Here is a 20,805-nt window from a genome sequence, read left to right as displayed (position 1 = left end):
TTGGTTTCATTTTGATTTTAATCTCTAAAATTTGACTTCATTTTGATCTGCTTGAAGATTTTTGATCCTAGAAACAAGAATCAAAACCAAAATAGGGTCAAACTTTAGGGATTAAAACCACTTGTTTTAAATTTTGGAGATCTAAACCAAAATGAAGTTAAACTTTAGAAACTAAAATCACTAATTTCAAATTTTGTGAAACAAAATTAAAATAATATCAAATTTCAGATATGGTACTAACCCTAAAGAAATATATCAAGGAAGAATTTAGCATTCATGAAACTTAAATAGATTTAATTTGAACTAATTGAAACTTAATACTATCTCCGGTCTTTATAAGACCCATTTGACTAATTTGAGAAAATTAAAAAATTTAAAAAAATTACTTAATTATAATATATGCTATACGATTTTTTAAAAATATGTATGTATATTATTAGATTATATATTAGTTTATAAGTCAGGTAAATTAATTTGAAAAAAATGATGAATATAAATTCTTTAAAGGTAATTTATTTAATTTTTTTAATCATTCCATATTAGTCCAATGGATCTTATATTAAAAATTATAGGTAGCATAACTTTAAAATCCAGAGGCATTGTTTAAGGCAGGAAAAAAAAACAATACCACTAATAAAATATATGGCATTAATATGAAATATTTTAGTTCTATATATTAGTCATTTTCAACGTATTTTATCAAAATTAAAAAAAACTTAAATCTCATTAATTCTCTATGTTAAAATTTTCAAAAAATAATTCTATCCCTATTTAATATATACACTTTAAAAAAAATAAAAGCATATACAATAATAAATGAAAAGTAAAATTATTCATTTATGTAAATCCTTAACTTATTGATAAGTCAAGGAGTACATCTCTATCTGAAAAAAAAAATTATTATTTTAATTATAGTATTTTTGGATTTCCACAATTATTGAGATGATGGAAGCAAGAGTTCATTTTGGGCATGGCACTCGGAAATGGAATCTTAAAACGGTACCTTATATATATCTGCTAAGTATATATCGTATCAGTTTCACATTCCTGCTTTTCCACACCATTACGTGGATGTCCTTTGCAAATAAATAATACTATTTGTCAAGACAGGATGTTTAGATGTGTTTTGAGCCTTTTTTTCTTCCCAACGATATGTATGACTATGACACTAACAATGAAAATAATAGAATTGATTCTGGCCCAAAAAAAAATGAAATTGATAGAATTCGTTTAATAAAAAAATATAAAATTAACTATAGACGCAAAATAATGGTTAAAGGTAAAGAAGGCATAGAGTCCTGGTGCGGCAAAGAAAGTAATAATAGCAGCAAAAGTAAAGAGATATGAGAGTCTGAATATTTCATTCAATGATATGCAGATTTGTACGGTGCTCAATATACAAAGGCAATACATGAGAGAATAAGAAGGACACGTAGCCCTATGGAAACTTCTAGGATTCATTACAACATACTAATGGTAAATGGGCTGGACTATTATCCTGCATCAGTGATGGGCTTGTGCTCTTTTGATGTTACTCTAACAGCCCACCGCAAGTCGAGCAGCATCTGAGTGATAGTGAGACTTGATCTTAGAAACTTGAAGCTGAGGAGCATCACGTGGCTTGATAAATATATTGGCAAGTTGATCTTTTGATGACACTATAGAAATTTGCAAAGTTTTGGCTGCAACTCTCTCTCTCTCTGACAAAATGATAATCCAATTCATTGTGCTTTATTCTAGCATGTATGACTGGATTGGAGGCCAAATATGTGGCCCTAAGATTATCCCTACACAAAGTAAGGGGCTAGGGAAGATGAATGCCAAGTTCACCCAATAGGGACTGTAACCAAATTAAATCACAAGTGGCAAGAGCAAGGGCTTTATATTCTGCTTCAGTAGATGACCTGGCTAGCTATTGGCTATTTTCTAGAACTCCAAGAGATTAGATTTGGACCATAAAACACACAATAACCACCTATAGATCGTCTATCATCGAATAATAAGAGGATGATCAATAGTATTGGATAAATACCGAAGAATTCTCTTAACTACGTTCCAATGAGTGTCACGAGGTTGATGAAGAAATTGACACACCTTGTTGACAGCAAATGAAATATCTGGCCTGGTGAAAGACAAATATTGTAAGCTGCCAACCACACTTTTGTACGGCTCACCATTTTTAACTGCAAAGCCCTCAAATGCAGATAGTTTGGACTTGGATGACATGGATGTTTCTTCAGGATTACAATGAAGCATTCCTGTCTTGGCCAAGAGATCAGAGATATATTTATGCTGAGATAAATATAATCCAGTTGCAGTAAGTTGACACTAAATACCAGGGAAATAATTGAGTTGACCAAGATCTTTGACAGGAAAATAAGAGTGTAAGGTGGTGAGTAAATTCTGAACAGTAGCCGAATCAGAACCAATAACCAGTATGCCATCAACATATATCAAGACATAAAATACTGAAGAGGAATTTTTCCTAATAAACAAAGAGGAATCAGCCTTTGAAGAAGTAAAACCCATTTGAATAAGACAATTGCTTAACTTGGAGAACTGCTTAAGGCCATAAATAGAGCGTTGCAATTTGCAAACATAGTCAAGACAGGCATTATTTTGAAAACCTGGCGATTGAGACATATACACATCCTCTTCTAAATCACCATTTAAAAAGGCATTTTGTATGTCAATTTGACAAATAACCCAACCAAAGGAGATAGCCAGAGAGAGAAGTAACCCAATTGTTGCAGGCTTAACCACTAGAGAGAATGTGTCATGATAGTCAATGCCTGAGGCTTGATGAAAACCCTTAGCTATCAAACGAGCTTTGTACTTATCTAGAACAAGACCCATTTATAACCAGCAACATTCTCCGATAGAGAAGGAGGAATCAAAGACCATGTGTGATTTGCAATCAACGCATCAAGCTCTGCTTTCATGGTAGTGTGCCACTCTGGTTATTTCAAAGCCTTAGCTACCAAGGTGGGTGCATTGGGAGGTGTGTGAATCGATGTGGGAAGAGCATGTGAAGACCAGCGAATGGTTCTATTCGTAAATTGTTTCAGTCTAAGAGAGTGGGTCTGAGCACGAGTTACCATGCGATTAGGTTGAGAGGATGGCAGAGGTGTAGGCGACTAGGAAGATGCAGAAGAGTTAGGAGAAGTCACCATTGAAGGAGAAGAAGATGCGGTAAGGTTCAGGTCTAATGAGGAATGTGATTATTCAAGTATATTAGTGGGTGAAGTAGCATGCGAGTCAGGTATGGGTACTGGTAGTGGGCTGGGCTTAGGAGTAGTGAGAATGGGCAAAAGGGAAGTCTGAGAAGAGGTATTGGACTAAGAAGTGGGCTAAGAAAAGAAAATAAGTGCAGGAAATTCCTGTTCAACAGATAAAACATTACGAGATACAAAAATTTGTACAATTTTGGGATCAAAACACAAGTATCCATGATGATAAGTAGCATACCCAATAAAAAACCAATGAGTGGACCTACGTTTTAGCTTATTATGTGTGTAGGCACAAAGGTGAGGCCAACAAGAACACCCAAAAACTTTTAAAAAGAAATAATCAGGAGAGTGATTAAATAATAATTCATAAGGTGGTTTATAATTAAGAGTGACAAACGGTAAACGATTAATGAGATAAACTGCTGAGGAAAAGGCATGGGTGCAAAATTGATAAGGTAAGGAAGCATGATGAAGAAGAGCAAGTCTAGATTCGACTATATGCCTGTGTTTACACTCAACGGAGCCATTTTGAGGACATGAATATGGACAAGTGGTGTGATCAATTATGCTAGATGATTGTAAAATTTTATGAAGGGCCTGAAACTCTCCCCCCACCATTAGTTTGAAGGAATTTAATTTTAGTGTTAAATAAATTTTCTACTTGCTTCAGAAAAAGCAAGAAAGCATGAGAGACATCATATTTAGCTTTCAAAGGATAGAACCAGGTGAACCTTGTAAAATCATCAATAAACGATACATAATAATGAAAACCAGACAAAGATAACACAAGAGCAAGGCCCCAAACATCACTAAAAACAAGAAAAAGAGGGTCGATGGGGAGATAAGGGATGGGGAAGAACATGACTCTTGGATTTATTACAAGTGGGACATGACATAGACTAAGACAGATAACTTAGAGGGGAATAGTAGGAGAGCACTCGACGCATAATCCTAAAAGTTGGATGTCCAAGCCTGGCATGTCACTGATCAACTGATGTTTTGACTCCAAAAGTAGCTTGTGGAATTTGAACAGGTGAAGGATAAAGAAAATTCTTAGTTGGTCCTTGAAGAAGAAGTCGCTTTATGTGAAGATCCATCATAAGAAAATGAGAGGAATAAAATTTAAAATAAACAAAGTTATCTAGGCAAAAACGAGCAACAGAGAATAAGTTTTTAGAAATAGAGGGAATATGGAGAAGATCAGAGAGAAAATGGTTACTAGAAGAAATAGGGTATTGACCTGAACCTTGATTAGCTATTGGCATGGGGGTGCCATTACTATTATGCACTGATGCACTCCCTTTATATGGCTCAGAGTGAAGGTTGAGGTTGGACATATGAGAGGTCATATGATTTGTAGCACTAGTGTCAAAGTACCAAGTACTGTTAGGGACAAATGAGTATGTAGCATAGTTTGCTTGAGCCAATGAAGCAGGTGGAGGAGTTGGCTTGTAATAGCACGTTTGAGCTGTGTCCCTATTTATCACAATAAGGACAACATTGTTCATCCTCCTCATAGCCTCTTCCTCCACTGCGTCCTTTGCAGCCACATCCTCTATAACCTCTGTAACAACAAAAGCGACCAGAACGTTCTCTTTCCCTGTAAAAGCCTCAAAATTTTTGTTGATACTGATTAGGAACTCTTGTATTCAAATTGGCAATAATTTCAGAAGAGGTATGCAAAGACGGGAGTCTGGCCTCATGAATTAATAAATAGCTCAAGATTTCTTCAGGAGATAAAACTCCAGTTTGGGCAGTGAGTGAAGCAACAATAGAGTCAAACTATGAACTGAGGCCATTTAGAATACAATTAACAAAATCAGCATCATCAATAGGTTTACCAGCAATACTTAGTGATTCAACAATCATCACAACCTTCTTATAATATTCAGAAATGGATTCAGAACCTTTTTTGAGATTAGTGAGCTGACTGTGTAAATGTAAAAGTCTAGCATGAGATTTGTGAGCAAATAGTCATTCAAGAGCAAGCCACATGGATTTGGCAGTCTTGCTCTTAATAACTTGCCCAATAAGGGGTTCAAATAGAGAAGAAATTAAAACCGAAAGCACAAAGTGATCCTATTAAAACCATTTCTTATAAGCTGGGTTAGGAGTATTGTCAGATAAAGATTTTGCTGGTGCCATAGAGGAGCCATCAAGCAAAGAAAAGAGCTGTTGTCCATGCAAATATCGAATGATTTGAGCTTTCCAGATTTCATAATTATCACTGTCCAGTTTAATAAAAAGAAAATGAGATGGAGAAGAGGTAGAAGATAAAGAGGGAGTTGAAATAGTGCTAATAGAAGAACTCCCAAGGAGCTCCGAATAGGCATTCCTTCCGCCATAAGAATAGAGATTAAGGCTCCAATAACATAAAGAAGGCATAAAGCCTTAGCGCGGCAAAGAAAGTAATCAGCGAAAGTAAAGAGATATAAGAATCTGAATATTTCATTTAATTTTAATGATTTGCAGGGTTGTACAGTACTTGATATATAAAGGCTATACATGAGAGAATAGGGACACGTAGCCCTATGGAAATGGGCTGGACTAATAGCCTGCATCAGTGATGGGCTTGGGCTCTTTTGATGTTACTCTAACAAAAAGGAGCATAACTTATTTTAAACAATTCAAATCTAACATCGGGGCCCTTTTTTTACGTTATTACTCAACAAATCTTCCCTCGAGCCTTTTGGGCTAAAAACGTAACGTGCACAAGGTTATTCCAGCCGAACTTGCATTTCTCCACCCTCTTTAGGAATGGTATCATACGAATTAAGGTTAAAGAAATTGATGAATTTTCTAAATATAAGGGCGTGGATGATACAAAACTAGTGGAGTTAGAGAATCAGCTCATTCTGGAGCTAGGAGAAACTGGCCTCTCGGCCTCATTTTGCTGGTGCCTCTGGGCAAGAATTTGCTTTGTCTTCTCAAGAACACCAAAGAAAATTGAACCTCCAATGCCTATCCACAAAACTCTTGGCCCCACACCCTGTAAGGAACAAGGAGGGAAATAAAACAAAAGGGATAGCGAAATTTTTTTGTAAGTGAGCCATTTGGAATCAACATATCAATGTATTATTTTTTTAAGGGGTTAACCCAATGTTTGATCCTCATGGTTTACCCTCATTTTAGTTTTGGTTTCTATAATTTCAAACAATAAGTTTTGGTCCCTCAAGAAATTTTTTTCCATTTTAAACATTAATCCCTATATTTTAATAAGAATCTAGACCAAACATTGTGTTTGCAAGAAACAATAGGACCAAACATTGTGTTGGCAAAAAAAAAAGGAACTAACATTGTAATAACCCTATTTTTAATCTGACACTAATTAACATTATTCATAATTTGTAAATAGTACAATTTATTGCTCATATTCTATGTAATGCACAGGATATGTATCCAAGAGCATATCTGGTTTTATGTTGAAATCCACCGAAGTCACAAGTTCAGGATCCAATATGAAACCAGACGCATCATTTTGTGTGTATATACCATTTGGAATTTGATTATAACAAAGAGAATTACAAAGTATGATTTTTTAAAAAAAAAAAAACAATGTTAACACTGCATAGTATGAAATAGTCATACCTTGAAGAGAGTTTGAGTTCCTTCTTCTTTGATTATTGTTCTCACACAATCACTAATACCTTTGTACTGGTTTTGTGATCCCTGATGAGAAGCACAACAAATGTCAAATCATAAAGCAAGCCAAACCCACTTACCAACATTTTTCATGGAGAGTAATAGGAAGGACAGATTATCTAAACCTGAACCATCAATCTGGTTTTTACAACATCCAGAGGAGTTGTAACTGCTCCTGTTACAGCACCTGCAGGTTATCAAATTAACCATTATCAGTTTCGACATAGCTGACCCATCGGTTATATAAACTCCTTAATTTCTAAGTTATTATTTTCTCGTTTGCAGCAGGCATGTAAATAAGATTCTATCAACTTAAAGTTCAAACAAACAATAAGTGGAACGCATCTCAACAATGACCAGGAAATATTCCCATCTTCATCCCAAGACAAAGGAAACCAACTAATTGCTCCTTTCCATCCTTAATATAAGAGATAAGTAATTAATTTGGATAAATTAAAAAAATTAGATAAATTTGTTGATTATAAAAAAATGTGACCTAATCTTCTTAAAATAATTAGGTAGTTATAACCAATGTGACATAATCTTCAAATATCCTAATGCGACATTAGATTATATATCAGTTTATAAATTAAGTAAATTAAATTCGGAAAAATAATAAACATGAGAGACAAAATGGATTAAAATTTTATATTTAGAATAAAATTCAACCCCCCATCAGCACCTATATTAGGGACTAGAGGTAACTCAATCTTTCAATTGGCAACTCATCCTTGAACTTTTGTCTCACATATGACTCAATCCCTTGTCTTTTAGTTTTTAATATATTATCCTTGTAATCTACAACTCATTTTGATTCATCCTATATGGCATGAATGGTATAGCACTTTGCTTCCATCTCACCCTTTTCTAACAAGCAAAACTTTATAAATTCCGCAGATCTACTTTATTTTATTGAAATTGTTAGCTGTATCAATACATGATTGAGAATTTTATCGTGATATTTCCTAGAGGGAGTTTTGGGCCTCACTAATTCATGCAATACTTCCTAAGGATACAAGTTACAACCTCATTATCCATACGTCTAGTCTTTTACATATAATTTTCATTTATTAAAGAAGTCCTAATGTAACATAGGTCACATTCTGGAAGTCTCAGCAACAATTCAAGAGTGCAAATATTTTGACATATTTTCACACGGTCCTGTCATACTCTAATGTAGACTGGGACAAGCAAGTAGCAGTTTAGTCTTGGAGCATTCTACCATATTCCATTGTAATGTAGTCTTCGAGCAACAGCCATACACATTATTACCTGAGCCACAACTATGACAGCGCCTCTCATACTGCTTCAACTTGTCTTCTTACACTAAGTCCATGTCTGGTTTAACATGATTTTGATGGTTTCCAACACAAAACCAAACACACAAAATCAAGAAAAGGAAACTTTACTGATTATGACATCCATCCTCTACCATTAAGTCAGCTAGAAATTCTACAGAAAGTCAGCTGTACAATTTGACAAGAGCTCCAGAAGGTGGCAGAAACAAGATAGACAATAAAAGCACACAAGATTTAAAAATAAAATAAAAGTTATTATAACAACGTTAAAAAAAGTCATGCATATACTATCAAGTTTCAACCCAAAAAATAATGGAAATGAAGTACCAGCAAAAGCACCAAGCATAGCATTCTCTGGATCATTTAGATCTCTTTTGGCCTGCAGAGAGAGCAAAACCAAATATTAACAATTACCACTTTCTACAATGTTAAATTACCATAATATTCCACAAGATGATGCCACATCCCATAAGTAATTTAAATTGATGGCAATGTTGCAATGAACATATTCGGTTGAGTTTTGTGAAATATTCCATGGCATGAACCAAAAATTTCATTTACAGCTAAGTTAAACCCAATCAAAATGTCCTTAAAAACCAAGAGGACTCATATATGTTGTTACCGCTAACTTATAACCTATCCGAAGCTGCTCATATATGCAAAATTGTATGGCATCAAATGGCAAATCTCGCAACAGGAAGGATCCATATCCCTGCAATGTCAGGAATATAAAATGTAAGTCAAGGCAAACAAAACAAGAGCAAGGTTTGCATATGGTCCTATACATGATAACTAAATAGATCAGCAAAAGATGGCACTGCCGTTGTCATCATAGTCCAGCATGCATCAACATATTCACACATACTTTGACATAAACCAATCCAAAGTTTTATTTCTTCCAGAATAAGAAAATGAAATGAGAATATCTACTAGGACAAGTTACAGCTGCAATAATCTACTCAATCAGTTGTAATACACAAATGCTTAAATGGTCATTCCTACAACATGCCAGTTGCAACTAGGTGCTACATACCGCATAGAGACCTTTGAAACCCTCCTTGGCAACAATGAGACGGACAGCAGCAGGAGCTGAACTGAACTGTCCAGTTTGCATTCTTTGCTTAACAACCTATAAGCATTGTCATCAATTGATTCAATTCCAAGCTCATGGAAGTTTGAAAAAATATGACAATATAAGAGAAAAGGCTAGTTACCTCAGTTGGAACACGAACAAGAGAAGAAGCCACACCACCAATGGCACCTGCAACCTATATATTGAGCTCAGGACTATTAAAATAACCACACACTCATACACAAATGCGTGCATTCAAGATACTTTTATATGTACCCTGATAATTAAACAAAACAAAGCACTAAGAATTTAAGACGTGTTATTAATAATCCAATATTGCACTTAAGGTACAGGGCATAAGGGTCATTATACGGTCTTAATAATATTAACATCAATCCAAAATTAGGTCTCAATATTAGGAACAAAATAACTCATTCATTTTAACAGAAAATAAGTCTAATTAAAAATTGTGAGGTGTAAATAACACGTTAAGCCTAAAAACTCTACATTGTCATCAGTTTGTTAGTCAGAAATGGTTTCTTACACACTAACATGTCTGAAAAACCAATTCTTTATTTTAAGACAGACAAATTGTGTTTTCGTGCAATGCTGTTAAAATTCATTGCTTGTAATTTTTAAACACAAGCCACAAATTTTATGTCAGGGGACTTATTTCCTTCCATATATTTATTTGCCTGCTTTTTCCAATACCTTTTATTACTCTACTTTGGATTAAAGAGTACTTCTTGTCAAAGCTATAATTTTTAAGTTTACAATGTCAAACAAAGCATACAAAGCAATTGACTTCATTTGAACTGCAAAAGTCAGTTGTCTTAGCAAAACATAAAAGCAAAATGAATCTCCATGATGAACTGTTAACAAAATAATTATACATGTTTGACTGATACTTTGCAGATTTCCTACAGTTCATATTATATTAAGGAATGATTCGCTAACACTTTCACTTTCACTTTCACAGGTGAAACTTGTTGTCGCCCTTTTTTTGTTTATCCTAGGATATATCTCAGCTCATTAGAAGGCAATAAAAAGTGGAGTGGTAAAAAATGTTATTCTCACACAAGTGTCTGTTGTGCAAGCTGCAAGCTAAATATTATTGCTTCAATAATAACAAATAGATTGTCCTTTTTCATATGGAACCAACTTACAAAATGAGCAACAGCACTGAGATTTCCAGGCAGGGAATCTAGCAGTTTCAGTTTTGTGGGTTCATATACACCAACAAAAATCGCAGACGCTCTACAAAGAATGGGAGAGAGAATGGTCTATCAGGCATAAGCACCATGCAATTCAATCAGCTAGGCCCACTACTATTGCCAAAGATTAAGAGATCTTACAAAGGCCAACGTGATTTTCTCGCAAGTCAAATATTGGTAGAAAAGGTTCAGTTTACATGATGTGTGTTTGCGCACATGCACAGTAAAATAGAATGACTTTTATTCATATTGTACATTGTAGTGCCTAAACCTACGATATGATATGTATTATATAAAAAGCAATCAAGCCGTGGATTCTGAAGTATCCTGGGAAAGTTTAATATTCAGAAATAACAATAATTGATAGCCCCTATGCCATTTGCCAATTTTATACAAGATTCAAATATGATGCACAAACCATCTTTACAGAAAGCTAGGGACGATTTGAGGACAAATAAAAATTGCTTGTCAACTCCTAAATGGTAAAAACAGCAGCTTAAAATAAATAGCATGAATTCATTACATGTAAGCTATGATCAATTATTACCTTGGAGGTGCTGAATGATCATAAATGACATTCAGATTACAGATTGAAAGGATCAACATTAAAATAATGACATACAGATTGCGTAGGAGATGACATATAAGAAAACTTGAAATAAAAAGTCTACTTTTTTTTATTACTTGATAAACCATTTACTCACGGTAAGACACCAGCAAGATTTCCAGCCAATCCAGAATATAGACCCTTTAAAATGATTTTCCCTCCACCACGGGCAGCCTGTTATCAGAAAAACAGTAAAATAACTGAAACAAAATTATTAACAATGCATATTAGAAGGGCAAACCAGAAATTGAACATAGACAACGTCAAATGGTCAATGACTGCAAGGGGATAAACAGCAAAAGCACGTGATTGAAAGTAAAAATAAACTACTTTGTGCAGAATGACATGACTGTTAATCAAGCATTCGTGTTCAAGGAAAATAAAATATCAGAAATTGGGAAAACATGGTTGATGAAATCACAAAGTTCCATGTCGACAAAGTCTCACATGTCATCTATAAGGGTAATGTGAACCACATATTATCTAAAAAGTAATTAATGACATTCACAGAGTTCAAATTGTGATATGAAACCAGTTGTGATGGCCACACTGTAATCGACATGAGGAAAGTAGTGTTATGCCTCAGCATTTTAAGACTAACAACCACTCTTGATACTTCATGGATAACAATGTACAAGTGTAAATTTATACAAGTTATTGAGAGATGAAGTATTTAAAAAAAAAAAAAAATTACACTCAATAAACTTGAAGCACCTGGAGTCGAGTTTTTATAGTGTCAATTGGATACAAAGTTGTTTCTACAACAACACCAGCAGCACCTCCAGCAATGCACCCGTCTGCAAATTTCATTAGCAAACCATGGAGAACATCATTATATTTAAGGAGATGGATTGAAAAAAATGTAATATTTGACTAATTTCAATTTTTGCACCGGAACACAGAACAAGGTCACCGTGATCAATGGCAAAACAAAATTTTCAAGGTATGTAAATATTTAATATGGCGATTTAGATTTTCAAAGTAGCCGACTTTCTACTTTAATACCAATAAGTAAGTTATTGGTGCATTGAGGTTACATAAAGAATTGCATCGTCATGGGATTAAAAAAAGAACAACATTATTCACACGGCAACAACAATGAATATTGAATTGTAACCTTCAGCATCAAAAATAATCCATCTACACCTTAGTAGAACCTCCCCAAGGAAACACTAGAGACAAATTTATTGGAAAAGATTTCCGTGTGTGTTCCTGATCACAGTTTTCTCTCCAGGGAACACAGTTTGCAATGCTTCTATTTGCATTGCATCTCAGTTGATGCCTTAAGAAAATTAAGGACAAACTTTATACATCTCAAATTCATTGACTTCAAGCATCGTCTTTAACCTCTAGGTGTCTTGTGTACTTTCAATGTCAATACTTACCATATACACTGCGTAAAAGGTCAAATGGCTTTTTCTCTCCTTCCTTGAGCGACATAAACAACTTATTTGATTTCTTTTGTGATGCCGACATATCAGACATAATGCATCTGTATAGAAAAGTCATTTGTTGGCGATAGGTAATGAAAGGTGATAAAGTATAAGATGATACAATCAAAAACAATGAATAAGTCAATCATAAGCTTGAGATTATTTCCATGCAATACCACTATACAGCTCCTTCAGGTTATACTCATAAAAAGAGAAGACCCAAAAATTGAAAAATCTACCATGACGAAGGCTTGGGCAACAATCGTATGAAAACGCAATTCCAACCCTAACATATTCAGTAACTGAGCAATAATTGACCTCAATTTGACTTTTCAGGAGACACCCAGGTGAATTTTATCCAAGAGTAGACATAAAATCAATCATAATCTATCTACATTCTCAAAACAGAGGACAATTAACACGTGATAATCGTAACCGGAAGACTATACAGCAAAAATACTAAAATTGCAAAGAAGATCACATAAAATAAATTTGACGATAAGCTGAGGACAGGTAATCACAACTTGAGCAACTATTCCCAGTGAGAGCGAATCAATCCGCGAACTTTTTGACATGTACAAATATCACATCTTGAATAAAGAGAGGAGTGATATCTGACTATTACAAACCAAATTTTTCGGAGCCGGTAAATAGATATGACTGTTTAGTTGCGAATTCAGCAATTTTAACTATCGAGTTTCAACTGAGAGCCGTTTGATACGTTCGAACACCAAGGGGTTTATGCTGGGTTTCTAAAATTTGTGACGTCACGCTTTGCATTTATTGGACATATGAATGGACCCAACTGATCGCGTTTCAACTGGATTTAGGTTTCATTTTGGGCTTCCTCCGGGTTACTTTTCCGTCAATGGGTTTCAACTGGATTTGGGTTACCTGGGCCGATGGGAAGGTGATATATAATGAAGGTAAAAATAATTTTAACATACTAATTGGCCAAAAATATACTAACAAGGTTGGTTTTAACCAAAAAAAAAAAAAGCTAATCCTTTAAAATGTATTGACTAATGCTATTGGATATCATATGATTGTCGTAAAAAATAACATACTTAAAGTAATATGTAGTTAAAAAAGTAGGCTTTCGATCAATAGAAGTTGGGTCTAGTAAAAGTATTAGTCCTTCACAACTTGATGAATCAAAATTCAAATCCCGCTAAAAGAAGTGTCCGCATTTAGTGTTTATCAGTGCCTCGAATATGATTATCTTTAATAGGAATATTCATATACTTACAAAAAAAAACATATTTCATTTCGCAATTGATTCGTTTCGATTCTAAATTAATAACTTTTTATTTCCATAGCAAACTTGTATAAGTTTTTGAGTAAAACTTAATCACAATACAATTTTAAAAATTAATAATTTCAATCACATAGTTAACAAATTTCAATTCTAAACTAATAGCTTTATGTCTCCCAAACACAGTTACGATAAGTTTTTAAATAAAACTTGATGACAATAAGACCCTAAAAATTAACATGTTCCATTTCATAATTAACATATTTCAATTCTAAATTAACAACCTTCTATCTCTATAGCAACAATTTTTTGAATAAAATTTAATCACAATACAACCTTAAAAGTTAACATGTTCCGTTTCTATGTTAAAAGCATTTTAATTCTAAATTAACAACTTTCTATCAACATAACATACTTATAATAAGTTTTTGAATAAAACCTTATCACAATACAATCTTAAAAATTTATATGTTCCGTTTCGCACTTAACATGTTTCAATTATAAATGAACAATTTTCTGTTAGGATGAAACTATGATGATTAAGGGAGGAAGATCAAATATAAAAAGTAACTCATCATTGCCTCCTTAATCAATTCTCCAACTTTGTACTGGTAGATGCTAAATTTTTCTTATTGAGGGCTCTTACACAATATGAAAATGATAGAAAATCATCATCTCTCTAGGTTTCAAATGAAATGGGCATTAAGGTCATTTCATAAAAATTTTAAAATCTTGCTTTAGATTATGTGACCTGATTAAGACTTTGACAAATTTAATAATTCAAATAAGAATTTGGATTATTTAAGTGTCTTTTTAAGGGATTTTTCCTAAGTTTTTTCAGATACATACCAAATTATATTTTTATAAATTATGAATAATCTTACCTTTTTAAAAATCTTTTTTATGGCCAACCACCTCTAGGCGGAGTGGCACCTAGTGTGTGCGTGTGTTGGTAATGTGCGGGTTCGATCCCGCCCCTCATGTAACCAAAAAAAAAAAATCTTTTTTATGATAGGGGAAGGCTTGGAACAAATGAGCTAGTTTTGTCTTTTGACGCTTTTCAGTTTTCATCAACATCCAAAATGCCTCAATCAAACCAGAATTCTACCAAGTACTGACTTAAAAAAAAAAAAAAAAGCCGTCAATATTTGAGTAGTTTTTATTTTTAAAAAAAAGCTATGGAATTAAAATATGAAAAAAAACCCTGAATTAAAATTAAAAGACTACATTGAAATATGAAATAAAATTAAAGACTAAAAATAAAGCTGCGAACAAAATTAAATTGTCAAACAAAACCGATAAATAAAATTAAAACATAACATTAAATTACTCAAAAAAAAACCTCCCCTAGACTTCAAATCGCATACAAATAACTCTTTTTGTATTTAAAACTTAATTAATAATTAATAAACCCTTCTAACTTTCCTCATATTTTCTCAAACTAGATCCCCTTCCTCCCGGTGCGTTGCCGGGTGCTTATCTTAATAGATTGAATATTTCATAATCAATTCTGCCCAACTCAAAACATTTTGCTTTTTAATTAATGTAAGTAAATACACAGAGCAAAGCATTTCCATATTATAGTTCTATTTATAAATCATTTTCAATATGTTTTATTCACATCAAGAAAAATCTTAAATTTTGTTAACTCTCATTTAAAATTCAATAATATTTTAACTTTATCCCTATTTAATATACATGATATCTTATATAAATAAAGTCACACATAATAATAAATAAAGGATAAAATAATACATCCATATAAAAAAAATTTTTCATGTCCTATAAATAGGGGGGGGAGTCTTCTCTCTATCCTATAAAATAGGACCAGAGGAGTATTGTCTTATTAAACTGAGGCAACAAAAGCGTTAAATGCATCTGTGAATGTACTGGTATTATTTTCACGTACAGTTTTCATTTCGTCCTCACAATTTGTTCTGTAGCAGAAAGACAGTTGCTCGGCTTCCCTCCAAAGCACGTTTAAAATATGGAGACATGAAGGAAAGGAAGGACCCTCATAGCATTTAAGGTTTTGCTAAAATTGTTCAGAAAGCATGTGCATTCAGGAGTACTTGGGTTCCAAAAATGGTTCTTTTGCTGTGTACAATTAATTACCCATAACCAATGCCAACAAAACTAATCTATAACCATTGGATCTAACAAAATGCCAACAAAACTAATCTACTCCTCTTGTCCTTAATATAGGACTCAATTGTTGAGTTGGTTTTGATTCTAAATATAAGACCTATTTCTTATATTTATCAATTTTCTCTAAATTACCCCTATGGATTCTCACTCAATCATAATCAAATAAAAGAGGAAGATGGGTATTAAGAAAGATGATTATGGTATTTTAGAAAAAACGTGTCACATTTCTTATAATTAACTAATTTACCTAACTTCCTTAATCTAATCAAATTAATTAAATAGGTCTTGTATTAAGAACTGAAGGAGTATAACGTAACCATTGGATCTAACAAGGTGTTTTTATATCATCAATGCTCTGTTAAACATCCTTTTAATTTTCTTTTTTGTAATAAGCTGTTTGTTGAGGATCCTTAATTACATGCATAGATAATATGGAGGTATCAACTTTAAATACAGTCTTTCTGATTTCTAACTAAAAAAATAAGAGCTTCAATGAAATTATATTTGTTTTTGAGTTAAGGAACAAAAAGACTTCATTTAATCCAACCTCATCTAAAAATGTCTTATGCTATTGACTAAGGTCATCTAATTTTCCTCATACTTCCTCAAGTTTTGAGTTTTGTTATGCATGCAAACCCTCTAACAGGAACATCTATGTGTGCCCGGGCCAATCAAATTTATTAACACAGAATTTATATGCATGAATCTATAAGATCATAAGAGGATTCATTTGTAAAATTTCACAATTTAAGGTAAATATCTACATATAAACAGGAGATTTATACGTATATAATTTTTGTAAACGCCAGCAAATCAAATCAAAATTTAACCTAAACCTACGATATGTTTGGTAACGTAAGTAACGAATCAACCTTCAAACCTAGTATAATAATCATCCTATAACTCAAAAAAAATTAAATTCACAGGAAGAAATTAAAACCCATAACTTGTATCTCTCAAAGCAGTAACCCCTTCAACCCCCCCCCCCCAACAATCCACCACATATAAAGAACCTTCTTCCTCCACAGAAATCTCCAACGCACCCTTCTTCCTAAAATGGGAAAACACAGTACTCAACTTCTCGTCTTCTGCATCATCGTTCTGATATGTTCTTCATGTGCAGTTAAAAAAAGCCTAGCAGAAGAAGAACCAGCTGAGAAGAAGAGATCTTGGAAAGGCCACGAGTTGCCACCGGAACCGTATAAGGGATACTACGATTGGCTGGGAAAGTGCGGCGAGAAGCTCACAGACAAGTGTGGCCAACAGGTGGCAGATTTCTTGTTCTATAAGAGAATCCATGTGAGCTATGTTTGCTGTAACAAGCTCGTGAAGGTGGCAGGGAAGAAGTGTCACAGAGAATTTGCGAAGACGCTGGCTCGTTCCAAGGACTTTAAGATGCATAAGGCTCAGATTCTGAGAAGAAGTAAGCAAACCTGGGCTCAGTGTTCTTTCATTGACAAGTGTGTGGCCAAGGCTGAATAAGAGAGAGGGGGGGTTGCTGAAGAAGATGAATAATATGAATGGAATTTAATTAAAGGCCTAAGAATATCGATACACACACACACACACACACATATATATATATGAGAATTTGATTTAACTGTGTTGCTGCATAATGATTGTTTTGGAGATATCGTTGTTAATCACGTTTGCTACCTCCGATGACATGTTTCTTTTTTATACGGATATTTAACTCTTTGGTTTTAGCCATCAACCAGTGTTGAGCATTATATTATTAGGAAATATATAGTAGTACAGAGTTACACACACATTCACACGTGTTTTATATACATACATACATACATACATACATACATACATACATACATACATACATACATACATATATATATATATATCCACAATGACTTGCCAAACAAAGAATAATCTCCCCTATGTGTGAGCTTTGTGCGTGGGTGAGAAAGAGAAACATGAGGCCCCATGCTTATGTTTGAAAAAGGAGGGGGGAGGAGAGAATCCTCTTACGTTTCGGTCCCATTTCCTTTTTTTCCCCCAGGCAAAATGATATTAAAATTAACAAAGCATGTACAAAGCTAGAAAGTTACAGTAGTAGAAGAACAAAAGGAGGAATTAAGTGCAAAGGAAAGAATAGGAAGACTGACAGAAGTAAAATGAAACGTAGAATAAGAGGACAAAAAAAAGGAAATACCATGCAGTAAGGAGCTGGACCAAACACCAAAAGCGTTGATATATGCTGTGAAGCTTTTTCTCGACAAGGATAAGGTGTAAGTGTGAATTGTCTTCTCCCAAACACTGACTATTGCATCTAATCCAAACCAAGGCAATTCTCAAACTCAAAAGAAGAAAGAGATTGGCAACTGAGTGTCCTCTGTTGACAAAAAAAAAGAGCGGAGGGCTCTTCCCCGAGAAATAGTAATGAGACAGTAGGACGTGAATCCTTTCCTCTTCTTTTCATTAAAATTGATAATCCATGCAGTGGTACGCTATGAGCAGGGATAGAAACAGGCCAGCTCAGGTCAGGCTTTATCCTTAACAGGTTAGGCCAGGTCAGGCTTTATCTTTAACAGGCTAGACATATTCAGTAACACACTAGCTTAAGCCCGGCAGGTGGCCTGTAATAAGTCTTTTTTTTCTAGCCTGAGCCTCAAAGCCTAGCCTGGCTTGAATTTGTTAAAAAAACCTGTAATTTTAAAATTTTCAAAATACATAATAAAAAATACATAAGCTAATATATAAAAAGATGTAAAATATACATACTGCATAATAATTATTTGTTATTATTATCTTTTATTTGAATTTTAATGTCATGAGTAATATTTTAAATCTTAATTACAGTTAATATTATTGAAAACAAGTTATAATTATATATTAAAATTTAAAATAAGACTAGATATAAGTATAAAATAAAAAATAAAAATAAGATAAAAAAAAGGCTAGGTCAGGCCAAGCCTAACAGGCTTTCTAAAAAGCCTAAGCCTGGCCTATTAGACTAAACAAGCCATCAAAAAAGCCTAAGTATTTTTCTATTTTGAAAAAAGCCAGGCCAGGCACAAGTCCTGACGGGCTGCCTGTAACAACAAAACTACTACACTCTTAAATTAATCAGTATTAAAAAGTTAACCATGATAGGAAAGAAACTTTGTAAAATATTTAAAAATGCTATCATGGTTATATAAACATCCTAAATCACACAAGATTAACCATGATAGAAAAAATTTAAACCAAACTATAAATATGTCTATCATGGTTAAAAGAGCTTTTCTAAATTAACTACATGCAAAACGAGATTCACAATGAATAGAGCTTTGGGCATTATGAACCTAGAATATCATTTTCACCCATAAGCCCATGATACGATTTTACTGAATAATACCTTTCATAACTTTCTAAAATCAAAAGTTATCTGATGTCAAAGGTCATTGTAACACCTCACCTAATTATATCAATATACGTAATAAAATATTTAATTTAAAAGTCCATACATATTTCTAATATTGCAAACAAGTCAAAATTTCAAAATATTTCTAACATAACAACAATAAACTATTAAAGTTTTATAGTCATGGCAAATAAAATATAACATAGCATGTGTTGAGGAGTACAAAAGCCTTCACAGCTCACTCCATTGGTGCCTTCCCTTGATTTCTACTAGATCTTTCGCCTGAAAAATGTTAATATAGGGGTGAGATCAAACATCTTAGTAACTACTGAAATTCTAACCTATACAAGCAAATCATATATGATAAACCAAAAATCCGTTTATATGTGTGTATAAATATACTAAAAATCACGGATTTGAGACATCCAATTCAATTTCATTTTCTTTTTAACAATATATCGATATCATTTTTCTAATATATCCAAAAATAATGCAATATGCTGCCTCCCTTATATCACTGTCCACCCTTATACCACTGACTGGAGCCATAGGCTAACACATAGTCCGATAGGAACTAATCCATTTTACTGAATTATTCCAAGCTCACCGATACTAGAGATATATCCGGCCAAAGATATAGAGCTCAAGCTCGGACTATGGCTCCCCTCCTTTGTGAATAGGGAGGTGTCACATGTCCCACAGCTCCAATGAATTCCCGGCCAAAGGAAAACATGGAAGAAGGGGCCCTGACAAGTGCCATCCACTGTGCACCGAGTGATGGCATACCACGTGGTAATTTTATATCCATGTAATTTCCTTCTATTCTTAACCCAACAATGCATGTCATATGCAAATAATGGTACATCATAAATATATTCTCAAATATATTATTAAAAATAAGATAGCAATAAAATTCATATACCATTTAACAGTATCTCATGATAATTTCATAGCTATTAATATATTTAAATATTGATCATAATTACTAGCAACAAACCTTAATAAAACAGGTAACATATCAAAACATTTATTTTACAAAAAATCATAATATTATATTTCAGTAATATAATAATTAGTAAATCCACAATATATTCATACACAATTCACATGTACAAGAAAGAATTTTCAGAGTTACCTGGTACTGTTTAGCTTACAAATATTCACACAAAGATTACTCCAAAATTCTCAAGTCTACAAAATTGCACATAAATATTTATTAATATAAACTCAGAACTACTCCAAAGCTACTCTAAAATTCTAAGACTACCCTCTAAACCAAAATTACATAAATATATTAACTCTCCCAAATCTAGGCATTTATAATAGATATTATTTTGAAAAATAATTTACATATAAGGCTATTTAAATTTAACAAAAGTATATATATATATATTTTTAATTATAAACAAACTGTAGCTTTATTTAATTTACAAAATTCTCAATTTATAATTTTCAAGCCTTCAAAAATTATTTCAAAAATATATATTTAACTTATTCAATATTTAAACCGATTAAAACCTCAATAATATATTAAATAACTCAAAT

General features: G+C 33.2%; 2 protein-coding genes across 3 annotated transcripts; one reads left to right on the top strand and one right to left on the bottom strand.

Moving 5' to 3' along the window:
* Positions 1 to 5,658: 5,658 nt before the first annotated feature.
* Positions 5,659 to 13,230, bottom strand: LOC114753679 (S-adenosylmethionine carrier 1, chloroplastic/mitochondrial). 2 transcript variants are annotated; one of them, XM_028942380.1, is made up of 12 exons: positions 13,126 to 13,230; positions 12,449 to 12,555; positions 11,778 to 11,860; positions 11,161 to 11,237; positions 10,409 to 10,499; positions 9,385 to 9,438; positions 9,204 to 9,299; positions 8,793 to 8,882; positions 8,498 to 8,549; positions 6,998 to 7,059; positions 6,819 to 6,899; positions 5,659 to 6,219 (listed from the first exon to the last, which is right to left on the bottom strand). In XM_028942380.1, exons 2-12 carry the CDS (start codon positions 12,546 to 12,548, stop codon positions 6,076 to 6,078), a joined length of 930 nt encoding a protein of 309 aa, XP_028798213.1. In that variant the 5' UTR covers positions 12,549 to 12,555; positions 13,126 to 13,230; the 3' UTR covers positions 5,659 to 6,075. The 2 variants fall into 2 exon arrangements, with proteins under 2 accessions (XP_028798213.1, XP_028798214.1); XM_028942381.1 differs by lacking the exon at positions 13,126 to 13,230 and adding an exon at positions 13,021 to 13,113.
* Positions 13,231 to 16,955: 3,725 nt separating this feature from the next.
* Positions 16,956 to 17,381, top strand: LOC114753677 (uncharacterized). The gene has a single exon (XM_028942377.1). It carries the CDS (start codon positions 16,956 to 16,958, stop codon positions 17,379 to 17,381), a length of 426 nt encoding a protein of 141 aa, XP_028798210.1.
* Positions 17,382 to 20,805: the final 3,424 nt, after the last annotated feature.

The sequence above is a fragment of the Neltuma alba genome, unplaced genomic scaffold (assembly GCF_004799145.2).
Source record: "Neltuma alba isolate B1F8T4 unplaced genomic scaffold, ASM479914v2 tig00008069_pilon, whole genome shotgun sequence".
Classification (NCBI taxonomy): Eukaryota; Viridiplantae; Streptophyta; class Magnoliopsida; order Fabales; family Fabaceae; genus Neltuma; species Neltuma alba.
This window is presented reverse-complemented; position numbering and strand designations above follow the sequence as displayed.